The sequence below is a fragment of the Miniopterus natalensis genome, chromosome 7 (genome assembly GCF_054644295.1).
Source record: "Miniopterus natalensis isolate mMinNat1 chromosome 7, mMinNat1.hap1, whole genome shotgun sequence".
In the NCBI taxonomy this organism is placed as follows: Eukaryota; Metazoa; Chordata; class Mammalia; order Chiroptera; family Miniopteridae; genus Miniopterus; species Miniopterus natalensis.
In genome coordinates this window covers 9547401-9566734 of record NC_142087.1, presented here as the reverse complement: position 1 = coordinate 9566734, position 19334 = coordinate 9547401, and the positions used below count along the sequence as shown (strand labels likewise).

The 19334-nt window shown below is 49.0% G+C and overlaps 1 protein-coding gene across 1 annotated transcript; it reads left to right on the top strand.

The window, feature by feature from the left end:
* The first annotated feature begins 1442 nt into the window (after nt 1-1442).
* On the top strand, nt 1443-18355 carry SACK1D (scaffolding CK1 anchoring protein D). Its single transcript, XM_087818730.1, has 4 exons — nt 1443-1927; nt 11567-11734; nt 14673-14797; nt 17025-18355. Exons 1-4 carry the CDS (start codon nt 1451-1453, stop codon nt 17995-17997), a joined length of 1743 nt encoding a protein of 580 aa, XP_087674856.1. The 5' UTR covers nt 1443-1450; the 3' UTR covers nt 17998-18355.
* Nucleotides 18356-19334: the final 979 nt, after the last annotated feature.

Here is a 19334-nt window from a genome sequence, read left to right as displayed (position 1 = left end):
GGGCTCGAGAGAGAGGGAGGAGACTGGAGGCAGCAAGCCCACGCACTTGAGGCTTTACACTGTCAAAGTGGGCAGGGAAGTGGGGAGGGGGAACTGTAGGATCAAGAAAGGGTTGTTTCGCCCAGCTGGGCCTGGCTCAGCAGTTAAGCGTCGACCTAGGATCCAGGCGATCAGGGTTCGATTCCCAGTCAGGGCACATGCCCAGGTTGCGGGCTGCAGCCGCAAGGATTCTCTCATCATTGATGTTTCTATCTCTCTCCCCCCCTCTCCTTTCCTCTCTCTGAAATCAATAAAGATATATTAAAAAAAAAAAAAAAAGAAGAAGAAAGGGTTGTTTGAAGATGGAAGATATTTCAGCATGTTTGAATTTTGATAGGAGTGAACCGGGCAAGAAGGGAAATGGGTGTCCGGGAGGGAGGAGAGAATTGCTGGAGATAGGTGAGTGCTCCCTAAGGCCCGCGTAGCCCAGGGCTGGCAGCTAGGGCCCAAATGGAGGGCGCAGCTGACGGGAGTAACAGGAGGCCCACTATGTAGGCAGAGACGGGGGTGGGCAGTGCTGCGGTGCGAGCGTGTGGAAGTTCTCTGATTGCTTCTATCTTCTCAGTGAAACAGGAATGGAGCTCGGTAAGAGAGAGGCCGCGGCGAGTGAGTGAGGGAAATGTAGGAGGCAGGCAGCGAGGTCGGAGCTCCGAGGCACAGCCGGCCCGGCCGTGCTTTCCTTGCCCCACACCGGATGGCTGCTCAGGTGCGGGCCGAAAGCAGGTGGAGGGGAGCTGGAGCCGCGACGGGCAGAAACACCGACGTGGTGAGAAAGGAGAAAGCTACCTGAGGGTGTAACGGAAGGAACTGGCACTGAGATGGGCCGCGAGTTTTGAATGAATGGATCACTAAGTGCTGGAGACAAAGGCGACCTGGCTGGTCACGCCCAAGCTCTGAGGTCCCAGGAGCAGGGCGTCTCCTCCGCGAGCCGCCGGCCGACCGCCCGGGGCGGGGAAGGGCGGCCAGCAGGGGGCGCGCCAGGACGGCAGGGGCTGGCTCCCCGGCCGCAGTTCGGGTTCCGCTGCCTGCGCCGCCACCCGGGGCCACGCGGCCAATCCGGCCCGTCCCGTCTTTATGAAGAGATCGGTGCTCCGTAAGGCCCGAGCAGCAACGACCGCCTGGGAGCAGGACAGAGTGGCCAAAAGTAAAGTGCGCGAAGCATCCGCACGGCGAGAGCGAGGGCTGGACCGCAGCGGCCGCCGGCGCAGAGACGCGGGGCAGGGGGGCGCGCCAGGGGGCGGGCCGTAGCGGTGCGCACGGGGGCCGAGCTCCGCCGTTACGGGACAACAGCCAATGGGAGGGCCGGGGCGGGGCAGAGCAGCCAATGGCGCGGGCCGGTTTGATTCAAAGCGCCTATAAAGCGGCCTGCGGGCCCGCACTGGCCCGAGCCGGGTCCGCTCGCCGGAGCGCTATGGCTTTGCTACCCCGGGGCCTGGACGAGCTGCCCGCCGCCTGCCTGTCGCCCTGCGGGCCGCCCAACCCCGCCGAGCTGTACAGCGAAGCGCAGCGCCTGGCGCTCGAGGAGCTGGTGGCGGGCGGCCCCGACGCCTTCGCCGCCTTCCTGCGCCACGAGCGCCTGGGTTGCTTCCTGAACCCCGACGAGGTGCGCTCCATTCTGCGCGCGGCCCAGCGGCCCCGCGAGGAGGGCGCGGCGGCGGAGGCCGAGGACTCCTTCGGCTCGTCCCACGACTGCTCGTCGGGCACCTACTTCCCCGAGCAGTCGGACCTGGAGCCGCCGCTGCTGGAGCTCGGCTGGCCGGCCTTCTACCAGGGCGCCTACCGCGGCGCCACGCGCGTCGAGGCGCATTTCCAGCCCCGCGGCGCGGGCCCCGGCGGCCCTTACGGCTGCAAGGACGCGCTCCGCCAGCAGCTCCGCTCCGCGCGGGAGGTGAGTGCGCGGGCGGCCGGGAGACCCCCTTCAGGAACGGGAAACAGGCCTCCTGGGAGCGGGGCGGCGGCCCTGGCATCGCGACGCGCCCCGCCCTTCACCTCGCCCCTCGGATTCCCGGTCTCCCGGCCGCTCCCCGCGGTGGGGCAGGGTGGGAGGGGTCTCGGTCGCCGGGAATGCGCGTTGTGCCGGAGTTCCAACTCCCGACATTCACATCCCCTGGGAAAGGGGACCAGAAATACCTCCCGTTTCCAATTTTAGTCAAACCAGACCAGATTGCCAGTTTCCTGGCCGTGAGCCAGCACTAGATCCCACTTACAGGTGTTCTTAGGGGCTGCTTTCCTTAAGAAGCTCATTCCCCGGGAAAGGGCTCCCGAAAGATTGACCCCAGGGACGACTCTGGGGCGTTAGGAACCTCTTATTGCTGGTCACCTCCACGTGTCTTATGTTGTAGAAAGCAGATCTATGAAAGAGTGGCAATTCCTGCACAGAGTGGAGGGAAAGTTGCTCCTTCTGTGAATGGGTGGGGCAGGGGGTTGCTTTTCCATGGGCTGGGTGATGCCCCAGTTAGTGGATTCCTAAAATGCAGGTCGCCTGCATTAGGTCGACTCTTCACAGCGGGTTTTGGTGCGGTTGTCTGACTCTGGGTGTGATACGGTGTTGGGAGCAGTTGGAGGTCTTGTCTCACCAGCCAGGATGAGACTGCAGTGCGGGGCTGGGCACCTGGGGGCCAGGGAGGAAGAGTGCGGCACAGTGGTGGGTGGAGCAGGCACGTGGTGGGGGTAGACACCTTAGTCCAGCCATGGCCAGCTGCCACCTTGCTTGCCGACTGGCAGTGCTCAGCTTCCTGGCCTTCCCTGCCAGGAACGTGGCGGTGAAGCCCTAGGGCTAGGCCATGGTAAGACTCGGTAGGGGTGGTACTTGAGAGTGACTGTCTGTCACGATATCTGTGCTTCAAGTCTATTTGAAATAGCCAAGTCCAGGAACAGACCCCAAGTCTCCCCAGCGTTCTGATGCTGGCTGCTCTTTGCCTGATGATGGGGGTGTAGCGTGTCAAGGACACAGTCGGCTAGGGCCTCGCCTTTGGGAGAGTAGATGTGGGCCCCAGCCAGGCCAGTATCAGCTCTGTAGTGCTTTGGGTATGCTGAGGGATGCTGCAGACTCTTGTGGGTTCAATGAGAGATTAAAAAGATGGAAAAAGGCTCAGTTGTAGGGTAGGTATGCTTAAGAACTTGGGCACTTACAACTTGAGAAAAGTAATGAACTGGTCTCTCTAAAAGAGAAGGGTTGCCCTAGCGTCTTGCCCAGCTCTAATTTTTAGTGGCAATGACGGGGCATTGGAGCTAACGCCAGAGGGAAACTGTAAACTCTTAGGCTGGCTTTAGAAGGGGTTTGAGGCTGGCACTCGGACTCTGCTTTGTCTTGGGGCATTCTATAATGCTGACATTCCTGGGACCCCCTGTCCCGTTCTGTGCTGTGGTCCAGCCACACACTGAATCTTTGAGATTCTGTATTTGGAACCTGGGTGATTTTAACTGGTAATGGTGGTACATTACCTTTAAATCCAATAAGTATTTTTGACATCTCTGCCCTGTGCCTAATACTTGCTTACTCAGTGCCTCCGGTGTGTCGGACACTGGCGGGGCCCACAGGTGGAAGGCATGATCCTTGCCTGCACTTGAGAGTTGACAGTCTGCTGGGGGGAAGCAGTGAGGAGGTCCTTACAGGTAGTGGGGGGGCCTGAAGAAAGAAAGCCTCCAAGTGGTGGTAACCTTGGAGCTGCCTCCCAGGGGATGGGTGGGGCTTGGCCAGGCCAGAGGGTAGGGACTAGCCCAGAAGTGTGAAAGGACCTGGCATGTTTGGGGGGCAGCCAAGTTCCTTACAGCTGGAGCAGAGAGTATGTGAGGGTTAGTGGTAGGAGAGGAGACTGAAGGGGGACATTGGCCCAACTGTTAAGAGCTTTGCACACTACATAAAGGAGCATTGGGGAGCCCTTGAAGGTTTAGAGCATGGGTGGGGAACGTCCAGCCTGAGGACCCTATATATGGCCTGAGAAATTTTTTGGTCTGGCCCTGCCAAGGCAACCACGGGGCACTCAAAATTCAATAAATCGAGGAGCTTTTTCATAGCTAATTTTAAAGCTGATAATTTTGTATGGCCCGTGAATGATGTTGTAAATATTTAAATGACCCTTGACAGAAAAAAGGTTCCCTACCACTGCTTTAGAGGGAGGAGAGGAGCATGACCAGGTTGGTGTTCCTCAGCAGTAGGAGGGTGGGTTAGGGGTGGGACTGCTATCCAGGACGGTTGTCAGGAGGGCGCCATAAGGATATTAGAAGAGAGGGTCTGTGCTAAGACAATGCTGGGACAGGGAGGTGGGGGCAGGGAAAGAGTTTTAGGTAGAATTGACAGGACTTGGTCATTAGATGATCATTAGAAGGGTGGTGAGGGAGTAGGCAGGAGAGTAGGGAAAGCCAAGAAGAAGGTATAGGAAGAGCTGAGGAGGGTAGAATTTTTGAGCTTGGGTGGGCAGTGATGCCACCAAATTAGGATACAGAAGGAGAATAAGGCTGGGGGTAGGGGTGGGGAGATGAGCTGGATTTGAGACTTGCTCAATGTGATGTCTCAGAGACCATCTGTTTTATTTTAAAAAAACAAAAAATATAATAATGCTTTCTCTGCCAGGCTCTGTTCCATGTAATCCCATTTTACAGGTAATGTAATAGAGAAGTTTAGCTGCCCCGAGAGCACACAGCTGGTGAATGACCGAGCCAGGACTCAAACTAAGAGACAGCCTCTGTTAACCACCGTCAGCCACCACACTGCCGTGTGCTATGTGGAAATAGGGAGCCATTTTTGTCCTCAGGTGGACAGAGGCTTGTGAAGGAGACAGGTCATAGAGAGCGATTCTGGTGACTGGCCCAGTGCTGCTCTGGGTAGAGGTGTGTGTTGTGTACACAGGAGGGGCTGTGTCACTTTGGCCACATCCTCTGAAGTCTGGTACCTGCCACAGCGAGGACTGTGAAGATGCAGGTCTCAGGCAGTTTCAGGATGAGAAGAGAAGCCATTCTGTATCTGTGCTCTGATGGCTGAGTGCTTGATGGTGTGATCGAGCACTTCAGTGGGTCAGTTTTTGTGCTCTGCCCTTTTCCTAGATTCTTATTTAACCCTCCCAGCCCTGGGAGGAAGCCACAATTAAGCAGAGACCAGGCACAGAGAGGTTAAATAACTTGCCCAAGGTCATGCAGTTATGTGCAAGAGATTGGCTCCAGTGCAAGTCTGCCTGGAGGAGATATGGACTACTTTGGACTTCTTGAGAGCTGAGTTTGCTTCCTATGGAGTTTTTAGGATAATTTTGAACTATATAGGATTTTCCTCTTACCTACTCCAGAATCTATTCCTATACTATTGTATTTGTTGGTGAATCATCAGGTTTTTTGGTCTCTTTCGCCATGTGAATCAGTGTTTGCGCTGGTCTCGCTCCCCCACAAGTCAGGTGGCAGTTAAGACCTGGCTGTGTGTATGGCCAATCCCTCTGCAGGCCAGTGAAAAACTGACGCCCCCTCCGCCTGCCTTCCTGGACAGGCACGGTGTCCCTCTCTGCAGACAGAGGCTCTACCAGCACTTCGATCTGACACTTGAATTGTTAGTTTTGTAACAATAGCCTAAGAAATGGAGAGAATGCACACAAGCAAATTTAGGTTTTGCTGTGGAAATTTCCTTTTTTAAAAATTTAAACCCTGAAGATGATATTGTGAGAGTTTAAAGATTTTTAAAGAAATTCCAAGGAGAGAATTCCTGTTCTATTAACGGATGGAAGAAGTTGGAAGAAAATATATCTTGCTTTTTAGCAAGAGGGTCTTCAGGAGAAGCAGCGAGAGCCCTCGGGAGCTGAAGGAAGTCCACATTGGGTGCCATGCGGTCAGCGTGGGGAGTTTGCCAGGCAGGCGATGTTGACCGCTGGGCAGGATGACGCCTCTTTGAGTGTGCGCAGAACTTTGGTAGAATTCCAAGCATGTTGCACACGTGTCCTGTGTCCTCGCTTTATGACTATGGGTGGGAAGGGAGGGAAACTGAGGTGCAGTAGGAAGGAGTGATTGACACAAACATCCTGCTTCACACAGAGGAAGAACTGGAATGAGAACTGGAATGACTGACTGAGTGGCCCCTTGAGGCTGCTCATGTGCTGGGTCAGGGCCCAGATCAGCCCATCGAGGGCACATGAATCAGACTTTAGAGCTGCAAGGGGCCATATGTGAGGACACTGAGCTCAGAGTGAATGACTTGCCCAGGAATAGTGGCAGAATTGGGACTAGCTGCCATATGAGGGCTTTATTTATGCCAGGAACTGTCAGTGTTTGCATGGATTCTCTCTTTGACTGAACCCCCAAACACTACAAGATATAGGCATATTATTTGCGTATTAGAAGCTCACAGAACTTAAGTAACTTGCTAGAGGGTACATGATGTTTGAACGTGGAAGGGCCAGGATCCATGTCTAGGTCTAATTCTACAGCATGTTCACGTAGCATCTTTGTTTCCCAAGAAATGTTGATTTAGTCCATTTGGAATTAGCAGTACCACCTGCAGAGAAAAGGTGCCAGCTGTCCTGGGGAGTGCCAAGTTTCCTTAGTGTTCACTCTGAACTATTGTGTGTTATTTGCAACCATCCTTTGTGGTGGGCTTGATCCCATGTACTTTATGAAATACTTTATTGATCCTCTCAGAATTTAGTCCATGCTTTCAATCATTTGAAGACTGAATATTAGTAGACTTGTTTGGAGTAAAATTTAGTTTAACACTTTCCCACATAGCTCTGGAGTCACACAACACCTGAGTTGAAATTCCAGCTCCTGCATTTGCTTAAGTGTGTCAGTTTGAACAAGTTACCTAACCTCTCCAAGCTTTAGTTTTCTCATCTGTAAGTTGGGGGTAGCAATTAATGGGGTTTTGAAATCTCTAGATATCTCTTTAGAGCTTTTGTGCTAGAAGACACATAGAAAAAATTCCAGTTCTATGTGGAAAGGAGCATAAACAGGGTTTGTGCCCTTCCCAAAGACCAAGAATACCACAGAGATTGCTACTCTAACTGTGTGGACCACCGGTTCCCTTGGTATAAATCAGCAAGGAATAGTTAGTAGGATGGGCGGAGCTTGGGGGTTTGTCACCTGCTGTTGTGACATGGGATTGACACACAGGTGTGGCTGCTCCAGATGTGGCTGAGGAAGTGTAGGAACACTGTGGGGTACCGGGCTTGACTGATTTGCACTGAGTTTCAGATGGGTGTTGACATTGGAATAGACTCAAAAGTCACCACTTACATAGTTTCTAGCCCTAAGAGAGTGGGCAGGCTCTGTATAGCACAGGTGGGATAGGGCAGTGCCCACAGTGACCGTGCGGACACTTGCTGGCCATGGGGTGCCCTTGAATGAGTCCAGGTCATTGCTCAGCTCACTGAAGAGACTGTGCCCTCAGAGATTTGAGAAGCCCAGGTCTAGTTCAACTCTGCAGAGCTTGGTTGCATGGGGGCTTAGAAGGGAGAGTATAGGGGAGCAGGGCTCGGGTCTTGAAAAAACGAAGGAAGCATTTCCTACTGATTGCTTCCACGTGTAGGGCTGTTCCTTCTACAGAAGTTTTAAGAGTCCTGCTCTGGTAAGGGAGGGGAGGAGATGTTGGCTATGGGGGAACAGGGAAAAATGCCTCTGTCCACCCTCTAAATACCCTGTGGGTGCTGGGACCAGCATTCAAATCCAATTATTTTCAGTACACACAGGAAGGGTTGAGGCTTTAAAACCAAACAAACCAGTGGCCAATTAGATACTTACCACCTAACAAAGCTGTTGTTTGTACAGTTGTTGAATGGAGTTGTGAATCCTGATTCCGTTTGGCAGGTGATTTATACTTCTGGCCCTGCTCCTGGGTCCCAGCCTCCAGCAGTTCTCAACCTTCTCTAACCCAGCCAGCTGGGCTGGCTTACTTACTTACCCTGGGTGCACGTCCATCAGCCCCTTGGTCCCTGTTCTAGCGGCACCCTTTGTGCACGTCCATTGGCCCCATGACACTTACCCCTGGCTCGTCTCCTGTCTCCCTCAGTAGCAGGGTTTCTTGAGGACAGTGATTGATCCTGGGCTTCAGTGCCCAGCACCATGGCGAGCTCATGGTGGGCTTGCTGAATGTCTGAAAGAACAGTGGGATGTAAGAGAAGCAAGCAGGTACCTGCGTTCCTCTGCTTTCTTTTATGAGCTTTACTCTCATTCCTACACCTGTGCATGTAGAACCCCTTTATGAAGGTTTTACTGCCGCCCCAAAATCAGTTTCGAAGCTTCTCTCTCAAGCCTCGTTCTTTTTCTGTTTCCTGTTTGTGTAAACCTGAGCCTTCCTTTGCCTCTTCCCACCCTTCCTTCCCTCTCCTCTCCTCCTCCAGCCCGTGTGGCCCATTGCTTGGCTCTCCTATGGCCTCTCCTCTCCTCTTTAACCCTCATTGCTTCCATCCTTGAAACCTATCACTGATTTTTCTTCTTCGGCCTTCAGTCCTTCTAAATACTTGCTGAACCTGAAAAGTATGTGAGTGACTGCTGTGTTGCGGGAGGTGGAGCCAGATCTCCAGCTTAACCCTACCTCTCTCCCAGCATCAGCTTCTTCTGCCCTGTTGGAGTCTTTGCTTTGGACTCATTACTTTCCTTAAACCCCCTTCTCTCCGCTGCCTGCGTGATACTGGTTCCTTGGTTGGCATTCAAGGCCTTCTGTGATCTTGCTTGTTCACCTATCTTCCAGTCATGTCCTGTTGCTCCCTTTTGTGCATACTCAACGTGCCAGCCAAACTGGTACATACTCCCTTATTTCCTACCTCTGCCTCTGTCATCACATGGCTTCCTGCCAGAATGCCCTCCCCTTCACTTCTGCTCTGACCAAATCATATCCTTACTTGTGATTCAGCTCAAATGCCCTCTCTTCCAGGAATCCTTCCCTGCTCTTTGGTAAACAGTGAGCGTAGTGCGTCCACCACTGCAGGGCAGATGCTCTACTGTCCCCCCTCCCCATAGTGTCCCCTAATCGCATTACCTTTAACAGTATCATTTTGCTTCCCTGCGTCCCATGTCCTCTCTTTGCAGATAAGTCAGGTCTAGGTCAAATTTCTTTTTTTTTTTTTTAAATATATCTCTATTGATTTCAGAGAGAGGAAAGGAGAGGGAGAGAGAGAGGTAGAAACATCAATGATGAGTCATTGATCGAGCCCACAACCCGGGCATGTGCCCTGACCGGGAATCGAACCCCGATCGCCTGGATCCTAGGTCGACGCTCAACCGCTGAGCCACGCCCGGCCGGGCTGGGTCAGATTCTTTATAGCTACCTTTCTGCCCAGTGCAGGGGTTCAGCCACAGCAGACTCTGAAGGGGTGCTGGCTGCATAATGCACACCAGTTTCAAGCCTGCGCCCTTTCCAGGTTTTGTCTCATTTAATCCTCACAACAGCCCTTAGACGTAGATGCTAGCTCTGTCCATATCTTCCAGAGGAGGAAACGGCTCAGAGACATGAGGCATTTTCCCAGGGTCACACAACTAGTAAACCGCAGAGCTGGGATTTGTGTGCCCAGGCTTTTCTGCCTTTAACCACTTTTACGTGACCTGAATGAATGGGGTAGATACAACCCCAACTAGGACGTATAGCAACCCATTGGAGGATATAGACTTCTGAAGATGCCACCATTTCAGAAAGAACACTTTATTTTTTAAATTACTGTGCCCAGTGGGTCTCTCTGTACCCTTTACCAAGAATAGCTCACAGCTGGGGTTTCATCCAGATTGGGGGCGGGTACGGGGGCTGGGTGGAGGTGGGCAAATGGGAGGAAAATGGGGACATCTATAACAGTGTCAACAATTAAAAAAGTTAAAAAAAAATTGGGAAGGGAAGGAAAAGGGAGAGGCAGCCAGAGATATACATTGGTCTTCCCAGACACTCACTGCAGTGACTTCCCAGGAGCTGGCATTTCAAGGCCCCTCTTCACGGTAGATGAGACTCCGGTGTTGGAGAAAGACAGCAGAATTGCCTGTCTCTGCACTTCTTTCTTAACCTGCTCCCCCTCCCCCAATACTTAAGGGTAATGACTCTTAAGTACTGTCCTGAGTCTTCTCTGGCAGAGATTGAGTAAGTCCCATTCAAATGCCCCTGCTCCTATACACATGAGACCTGTAAATACTTTAACGTTAAAAACAGAGTTAATGTGATTCTAAAAAACGTATTACTGCTGAGGTTGGGAGGAGAGAGAAGCCCTCACAGCCGCAGACTGTAAAAGGCTCCAGTTGGCTTCGGGGAGCAGTTTCCCTTGCTGGCACCCCACTTCTGACTTGGTTTGCAGGGACTTGTTTCTAAGCCTGGATATTTTGACATCCCCACTTCCCTGCCAGGAGTTAGCTGAGGGCCACGGTTTAAACCTGCAAAGGATATGATTAGAGGCTTTGTGGGTGGAGCAGCCTCTTTAGCAAGGAAATCTGGGAGCTGGCGGATACCTGCCTCTGTTGAGCTGTCTGGATAGCTCAAACTCTGGACTAGAAAAGTGAATCAATGAACAGATACTTAGGGATCTTGTGTACCTTGCATTCCATGTAACATAGTCATTAAATTCTCACTACAAATCTGTTTTGCAGCTAAAGAAACAGACATTCGATCAGCTGTAATTTTCCCAGAGACACCTGGCTGAGGCAGCTCTTCACTGTAGTCAGATGCCAAGAGTGGGAAACGGATTAGGAGGCAGGAATGGAGCCATGTTTCCGGGGAGAAGAAAGGACCGGTGAAGCTTCAGGACAGAATCCCTAGGATATATTTCCATATTCCTGTTCTTGTGGTCTTGTACTGTGGACAGGTAGATACTAAAGAGCTAGAGGTCACCTTTCATAGAGGAGAGGCTGGTGCTCTGGGAGTCCATTGGTTGGAGCCTGACTAGTGGAGGGAGTGGAATATTATGAAGATTTGATATCAGTGTTAGAGGCAGAAGTGGGGGGATCTGCTTGCCTGGTATGATCATTTTCAAGTCCTGAGTTGGTGGTGGATTGGGTGGGTCTGTCTCGATTGTAACAAAAACTCAGAGCTTGTGATCCAAAATCAGGCAACAATCAGATCACAGAGTTAGAGAATGCTGCGCCCAGAAGGGGCCTCAGGGAGAATCTAAGGTTTTCTTCCTTTACCGTGGAAAACTGAAGCCAGTGTGGAAGCACAGGCCAAGACAACGATGTGTTAGCCACAGAATCTAGACAGCTCGCTGGGCTGCGCTGAGCCTGTGAGACGGGAGGGGATTTAGTAAAAGAAGGGAAGTTGAGTGGAACAAGCTCATGGGAGGGCAGGGCAGTGGATTAATGTATGTGTCTGAGAAATTTGCCCGTGTGGAGGAGAGTGGCTAGGAGGCAGTTTGGGAGGGTTAGCTGGGCCAAGTCCAGGTTTGTAGGATACAGTGGCCTGAGTGTCTTTGGAGATGGAGAGGAGTCCACGGTGAGGGGAAAGTGGATACTGCAGAAGGAGAAGGAAGGGTGTCGTAGGATGGGGATCCTTTCCCAGCCCCGAGATGGGGTCGGGAGTCTGGACACGGAGCCGTCGGGTGGTGGTGTGGGCTGACGGCTTGCTCTTCCCCTGCCGCCCGACCCTCAGGTGATTGCCGTGGTGATGGATGTATTCACGGACATCGACATCTTCAGAGACCTGCAGGAGATATGTCGGAAAAAGGGGGTTGCTGTGTACATCCTTCTGGACCAGGCTCTGCTCTCTCAGTTTTTGGATATGTGCGTGGATCTGAAAATTCATCCTGAACAGGAAAAGGTTTGTGTTATACCGTTTCTGGTTTCACCACAATAAAAAATAGGACCTATCTGCATGGCAGTTGCTGGTGGTGTCCCCCCAGAGAGGGAACCTAACAGGGAGCCTGACTGTTCTCGTCCCGAGTCTGCCTTGGAAGCTGCTGCTTTTGACTGCAGTGCTGGCAGGCTCCAATTTTAATCGTAACGACCACCATTTATGGAGCTCCCGCCACGTCCTTGGCACTGTTCTATGCTCATGACAAATGTTATGCAACTGAATCCTCACAGAAGCCCTATCGAGTAAGTGGCATTCTACTTATGTTTTAGATCAGGAAATGGTGGCACAGCCCAGTTTCTACAACTGGAAAGTAGTGGGACTGGGGTCTGACTCCTCATCTGCCATCACTGTCACATGGTGCCTCTCATGTCTCGTTATTAAAAAATTAGTTTTATGTCTTTTGCTCTGAGCATGAAAGTAATTTAAGCTTAAGTATTTAAATGCAAGGTTGTACAACTTAGCTAGCTTGGTGTCTTTAGAGGCAAGAAAAATAGTCATACTTATTGCACCATTTTTTTTTTTTTTAATTAAGCAACTTAACCTGTGTGCTTCAGAATTTATCAACTTAGCTCACACCTGTGAGTACCTACAATGAGCTGTTTTAGGTACTGGAAATAAAGCAGTCAGCAAAATGAACAGGAATTTGGGTTACTGATAGGAATCATAAAGTTACTGCCTTATTATCAAGCACTTTGGTTTTGCAAAATTTTAGCTATTTAACTTCTACAGAGTTTTTGTTGGTGTTTTCCCATCACCAACAAGCATTGGGAAACCGAGGATTGGGTTTAATTAGGTAGGTTCCAACTTGTCGCTAGTGCTACAGACAAATCACTGTGGAAATTATTAGCTTTTTAAAAAATTAATTTCCATTTTAAAATAATTTATGATTTACAAAGGAGTTACAAAAACAATATAAGGAATTCATGAATACTCTTCGCCCAAGTTCTCTAAATGTTAACATCTTACAAACCTCAGTACAAATTTGCAAATCAAGAAATAAACTTGATATACTACTATTATCTAAGCTAAAGATCTTTTAAATTTCACTAACCATTCCATGGAAGCTCGTTTTCTTGTCCAAGATTCAGTCCAGGACCATAGCTGGCATATAGTTGCTGTGTCTCCTTAGCTTCCTCTCTTCTGGGACTGGTCCTCCTCCTTTGTCTTTTAGGGTCTTGACACTTTTGAAGAATACTAGCCAGTTTTCTGTAGAATTTGGGTTTGTCTAGTCTTTCCTCATGGTTAAATTCAGATTATGCGTTTTGGTAAGAATACCACTGAAGTTATGTTATGTGTCGCCATAGTTTTCTTTGCTTTGCCTTTTGTTTTTATTTTTGAAGTAACAGATTCATAGAAATTGCAAAGATAATACAAGAGGTTTCCATGGATCCTTCACCCAGTTTCCCCCAATGGTTATGTTTTATGTAAGTTATAGTACAAGAGCAAAAGCTGGAAATTGACATGGGTACAGTGTGTGTCTATAGTTTTGTGCCATTTTATCACATGTGTACATATGTGTAACCACCACTGCCATCAAGATACAGAGCTGTTTGCACCACGGAGATCTCCCTCGTGGAAACTTTACAGTCACATCCACTCCCTTCTCTGTGTCCTCCTACCATTTGTAACCCTGGCAACCACTAACTTGTTCCCCATCTCTATAATTTTGTCATTTAGGGAATGTTATGTAAATGGAACCACAGAGTATATGACCTTTTGAGATTGACTTTTTTCCCCTCGGCATAAAGCCTTTGAGATTCGTCCAAATTATTGTATCAATAGTTTGTTCCTTTGAATTGCTGAATAGTATCATGGTGTGGTTGTACTATAGTTTGTTTAACCACTCACCCATTGAAAGACATTAGAATAGTTTCCAGTCTTTTACTATTGTGAATAAAAGATACTATGAGTATTTGTGTACAGGTTTTTGTGTGGACATAGGCTTTCACTTCTCTGGATGACTTAGTCTTGCTGTAGTTTTTAATCATTCATTACTTTTCTCTCTCTTGTCTAGTCCTTGCAGATCAAGAGCACACCTTATAGCAAGAAGCATGTCCTATATCTCTATTGTCTCAAGGCCTGGCACATAATAGGGGCTTGCTTTGTTTGTGGAATGAGAGAGTCAAACAAAAATCTTAAACATTTAATTTGAATGTGTAAGATTTCTAAAGATATTCAGCTACTGATCTGCCCCAAAGAATGCAGATTGTCTTAGTATTTTACACACCATTGTATATACATGTGTGTCATTTTACAAAAATAATTATGCATACACATGCAGTATATAGCCCCACTGTGGTTCCCGTGTACTTTTCTGGTAAATATGTACTTGTAGGAAATTTGACACTACTGATTAAGCCGCGTGCGATATGAATGTTTGCCACCTCAAGTCCTATATTAGAGAAGGCTCATTCTGTGTTCTCTAGACCCACTGTGGTGTGGGGGTGATGATGGGCTGTTATTTATTGGTGGTCCTATGAGACAAAAGAAGTAGGAGAGATATCACCTTAGTTTCTTTAAGCCTTTGTTATTTATTACTAGCATGTCTCTTTTGATAATTTAATCCCCCATGTTTTGTTTCAAAAATCATTTCGTGGGTTCTGTTGTTTAGTATCATCAAAAAGTGAGTCTTCTTTTAGAGCACGTGTCCACATGAGCTAAGGGTCTCAAAAATAAATATAAGATGGGCATATGAGAAGCTGGACTAAATGTGAGGCAACATTACTTGAGTCCCGAGAATCGCCTGGCTGTTGTCCAGGGTGCATTGTTATTATATGGTGACTGTGAACCACTCATCGGTCAATAAATTTGTCTTTCTGGGAAGTGTAAACTAAGCCCTCTTGTCTTAATGATTTGTTCACTAGATTGTTCATTTCTTTTTTCCACGCTCTCCCGCCAACAGCTGATGACAGTTCGGACTATTACAGGAAATATCTACTACGCGAGGTCAGGAACTAAAATTGTTGGGAAGGTTCATGAAAAGTTCACATTGATTGATGGCATTCGAGTGGCCACAGGCTCCTACAGGTAAGTTTCTCACCCGTCCATGCTTTTTAATCTAAATGTTTTAGGAGGAGCATGCTATGTAAAGGCAAAAGCTTCCTCCCGCGCCCCGCCAATGCCAGGCTTTATGTCCAGGCATTCTGAGATGTGTGCATCTGTGTGTGAACAGGTTAATCAAAACCTCCTCCTGCAGGAGGCAGTTGGGTGGAGTCACCTCCCCTGCCCTGTGATCCACAGAACTGAAGTGCAAAGGTTGAAATTTGCCTGGAGACCCCACGGTGAGTGAGTCCTAGGTGCAAGCCTCAGCCAGGCCTGCAGTGGGTGAATTGGAGGTTAACAGTGACAGTCACAGTGAGTCTTGTTCCTGGGTACTTTGAACCCCTTGTCCCTGCTCACTTGGAGAGAAGGGCAGTCTCAGGCATGTGCATCAGTGTAGAGGGCAGAGCCGAAGCTGTCAGCTTATGCCTAATTCCACCTTGCTTTAAGCCTTGTAATCTAGTGCTTTAGAAAGTACTGATCCACGCTCTGGCCCCACCTTTGAAGTCTCACTTTGGCATTGGCGTCTTAAGGGAACTTGAATAGAGGGTGGAGGTAATGAGTGATTAACACTAATCCCCAGAAGTTAAGACGTGCCATTTTTCTCCCGCGGCTTCAGTGTTTGGCCACCTCTGCATTTGCTTGTCTGATGGGGTGCATGAGGTATGTCTGTAGAGTTTAAAAATGAAAAACTCATTTTTGAAGAAACGCACATTCCTGAGTGATAATTATGAGTCAGCCCTGGGTAAAGGTGGACATGAAAAGATTTCTGGACGATGAGGTGATAAGAGGAAAGTCTTTTGATGCCTTTCCTCTCAAATAGGACCATCCACGCTGGGGGGAAAGCTCGGACTCTTTCTTGCGACTTTCTTTCATAAGAAGTTTTTAAATAACAGGAGGAAACTAGATTTTCACCCAAAGTAGGATTGACCTATATTAGCCAAATTTAGCTCAACTGGTTTTTGGCTATTCTAAAATATAAAAACTACCCTGTACAAATGAAATATGCTACCATTGAGAATGAGGGTAGCTTTCATTTGTTGTGGACGTTTTATAATCCTGGCATTAAGATAGGTGTCTTATTTACATGATCCCACTGAAGGTTTTTTATTTTTATTTTTTATGTTTTTATTGATTTTTAAAGAGAGGAAGGGAGAGGGAGAGAGAGAAACATCAGTGGGAGAGAAACATTATCAGTCGGCTGCCTCCTGCACGCCCCCTACTGGGGATCAGGCCTGAAACCCCGGCATGAGCCCTGACCAGGAATCGAACCTGGACCTCTTGGTTCCTAGGTTGACACTCAACCACTGGGCCCCATTGAGGGTTTTTAAAAGACTTCCTTTTCCATCAGTGGGGTGATTGCAAGTGCAGAAAGCTAAACTTAGAAGTGTCAAAAGGTTTTCAGTTCTTGACCATTTACCAAAATACTGTCTCCTGGTTCTGCTTTTCGCTGGTTGGTCTTTATTCTCGGTCAGCTCTTCATTTGAAGGCAAAGGCCCAGGCTTGCTTATGTGGCCTTTAACAGCCATCTCCCTAAGAGAGACTTTGTTCCTCTCGGCACTGGTATTGGTCCTTGAAAAATTACTTGGCCTGAGGGGGTCACACACCCACCCTCGGTAACCCCCCATTCAAGCGGATAGGGTCCTCTGGCCAGCCTGGTCGTGCGCCCACTCCCTTGTGATTGGAGAAGGTGCCTAAATGAAGGCCTTCTCTGCTGGGGTGGGCATGGGTTCTGTCACCAGAGGAAGGAGGCGGGATGCTGGTCAGCTCTGAACATGCTTCCAGCAACAGCGTCGGGGTTAGAATAGCAGCAGTCTCCTTTGTGGAAACGGCAGCACTGGAGGGAGCACGGGGCACTGCACTGGTCATTCTAAGGACGCCCTGGTGTGGAGTCTGCCACAGCTTCCCGCTGTGAAAGCACTAGCTCTTTGTTTCTTCACTTCGAAAATGAGGGCACTGGCCAAATATTTTAGAAATATTTAGAGGGTGTGTAGGTTGTAGTGTGTTGGTTAAACAGCCTTCTTACTTTTATGTTAACCTGTCTACGTCATATGCCTGGGTTAAGGCTGGTTGAATTCATTCTACACGGTAGGTATGCTGTTATCAGAGTCAGGATGCTTATGTAGCAGGAAATCTGGGCTTCATTCCTTGGATTGACAATAAGAAACTAAAATCGCGTATTCTTACCAGCTTCTGTTTGTTTTTAACCCTCAAGTTTCACGTGGACAGATGGCAAGTTGAATAGCAGTAACCTGGTCATCCTGTCTGGCCAAGTAGTTGAACACTTCGACCTGGAGTTCCGCGTCCTGTACGCGCAGTCCAAGCCCATCAGCTGCAAGCTCCTGTCCAGCTTCGGGGTCAGCGGCAAGTTTGACCATCTCCTGGAGCCGAAGCCGCTGTCCAAGGAGCTCACGTGGGGTAACCTGCTGCGCCAGCGGCTGGCCAGGCTCTCGAGCACCCCCAAGAGTGCCGGGCCGGAGTGTGCGGCCTCCCCTAAGGGCAGGGCGCCGGCCGGGCGCCGCGACTCCGAGTCCTCCACCATCAGCGAGGAGGACTACTTCAACAGCCACAGGGACGAACCAGAGGGCGGGAAGGTGACCGATGCCGCCACTCAGACAGAGCCGGGAGAGGAGATGCCCACGGTGAGCGTGAGCGACTCGGGCACACAGACCAGCACCGCCATAACCAGTGCTGGGACCCAAACCACAGTTGCCACCCGGGCAGCGAGCTCCCAAACCACGGTTCAGTTCATGTCGGCCACCACCCAGACTGATGTGGGCGAGAATGTTCTCTTTTCTCAGGGAACACATTCTAAAGAAGGGTCCCCTCTGTCAAAGATGTCTGTCTCGAGGTCTTCCAGCTTGAAGTCGTTCTCCTCGCTGTCCTCGCAAGGCTCAGTGGCCAGCTCCGCCGGCTCCCAGACTTCCGTCAGGACCATTGACTTCATCCTCCCCGGGCACGCCAAGTACTGGGCCACCCCCCACTTTGACTCACTCAGAAACTTGAATAAAGAGCGGCAGTTTCACTTCTCCGCCCTCAGGTCCCGGCTCCACCACATGCTGGCCATGGTGTCAAGGAGAACGGTTCTTACTGAAAACTATCTTGGCTTTAATTCCGGAAATTTTACCAGAGCACCAGTTAATCTGCTGGCTATTAGAGATATTACAGTCTATCCCTCCTATCAGTGACTGCTCAGCGTTCAGAGCCTCCTGGGTTCAGCCAGGCTTGTGATAGACATCACAAGCATCCTGCTCTGCAGAATGTCTCCTGTCCCTAATTGTTTTTCTTTATCTTTTAGTCACCATGATTTTTTTTGAATTCTATAAACTGCACACTATTTTACATGCTTTAATTTTATTTTTGTCATGTATAAACAAGCTCTTGGCTTTATGGTTTAAACACTATAGGTACAGTTTCTTTGCACTTTTTTTTAATCCTCACATGAGGATATTTTTTCATTACTTTTCAGAGAGTAGAGGGGGCTGGGGAGAGGAAACATCGCTGTGAGAGAGACACATTGACTGGTTGCCTACCCCCCCCCCCCCCCCCGACGAGTCGGGGAGCAAACCTGCAACCCAGGTACGTGCCCTTGACTGGGAATCAAACCTGTGACCCTTCAGTGCTTGGGCTGATGCTCTAATCACTGGGCAATTCCGGCAAGGGCTCTTTGCACATTTTAAACATTGATATCTCTTAAAGAGGTAAATTCTGGTAAGAGATAAAATATGTTTTGCATTTTTCTAGATTTGTGTGTTCTGTTTTAGAGCTTTGAATCACTAGTTTTTATGATCAAAATCCTGTTTAGAATAACCAGTTTATTAATTGTCTCTTCTTTAGGAAATCTGTGTTCTTAGAATTAACTAAATATAAACAACTTTTTTTGGTGATTGCTTGAGTACCTTTTTTTTCTTTTTTTCTTTCGGGCATTTTTCTCTTTAACTCTGGGAGTGTGTCATAAGTAATGCACCTATCTAATAGCTATTTATGCAACTTTTTTATATTGTTGCGTGAAGAAAAAGTAGATGATCCAAATTGTAAAAAAGAAGACATTCACTTAAAAGTTAGAAGACATAAAGAAGTAAGCATCAGGGTCACCCCTTCCTTAGCAATATGAATATTGATGTTATTCTTTCTATAGTTTGAATGAGGACACTTGCCAGAAATCGCAGGTCTTTTCATGTGCCTGTAGCTGTCTTTTTTCAAAGAAAAGGCTTGAGCTATTTAGACCGTGACCTTAGTTCTCTGCTTCTCTGCGAACGAAGGCCTTAGTTGCATTTCTGGATTCATCCCTGATATTAACTCTAGTGGCCCCACGGGCTTAATTTCAACAGATGGGTGTATTGACAATGATTTAGCAATCTAATATCCGGGAGTAGGGGCAAAGAGGACACTGACAATTATCCCAGATTCCTAGTCCATTGGCAGGCAATGCAACTGGTTTCTACACCCTGCTAATCAGGGTTGGCATAGCCGTGGAATTCTGTTTTTATCTAGTCTCAATTACATGGACAGACAAAAGGAAGAG

Coding starts and splice junctions, on each gene's coding strand:
- SACK1D (XM_087818730.1), top strand. CDS start 1,451: ATGGCTTTGCTACCCCGGGGCCTGGACGAGCTGCCCGCCGCCTGCCTG. Junction 1,928..11,566: donor AGCTCCGCTCCGCGCGGGAG/GTGAGTGCGCGG, acceptor CCCGACCCTCAG/GTGATTGCCGTGGTGATGGA. Junction 14,798..17,024: donor GTGGCCACAGGCTCCTACAG/GTAAGTTTCTCA, acceptor TTAACCCTCAAG/TTTCACGTGGACAGATGGCA.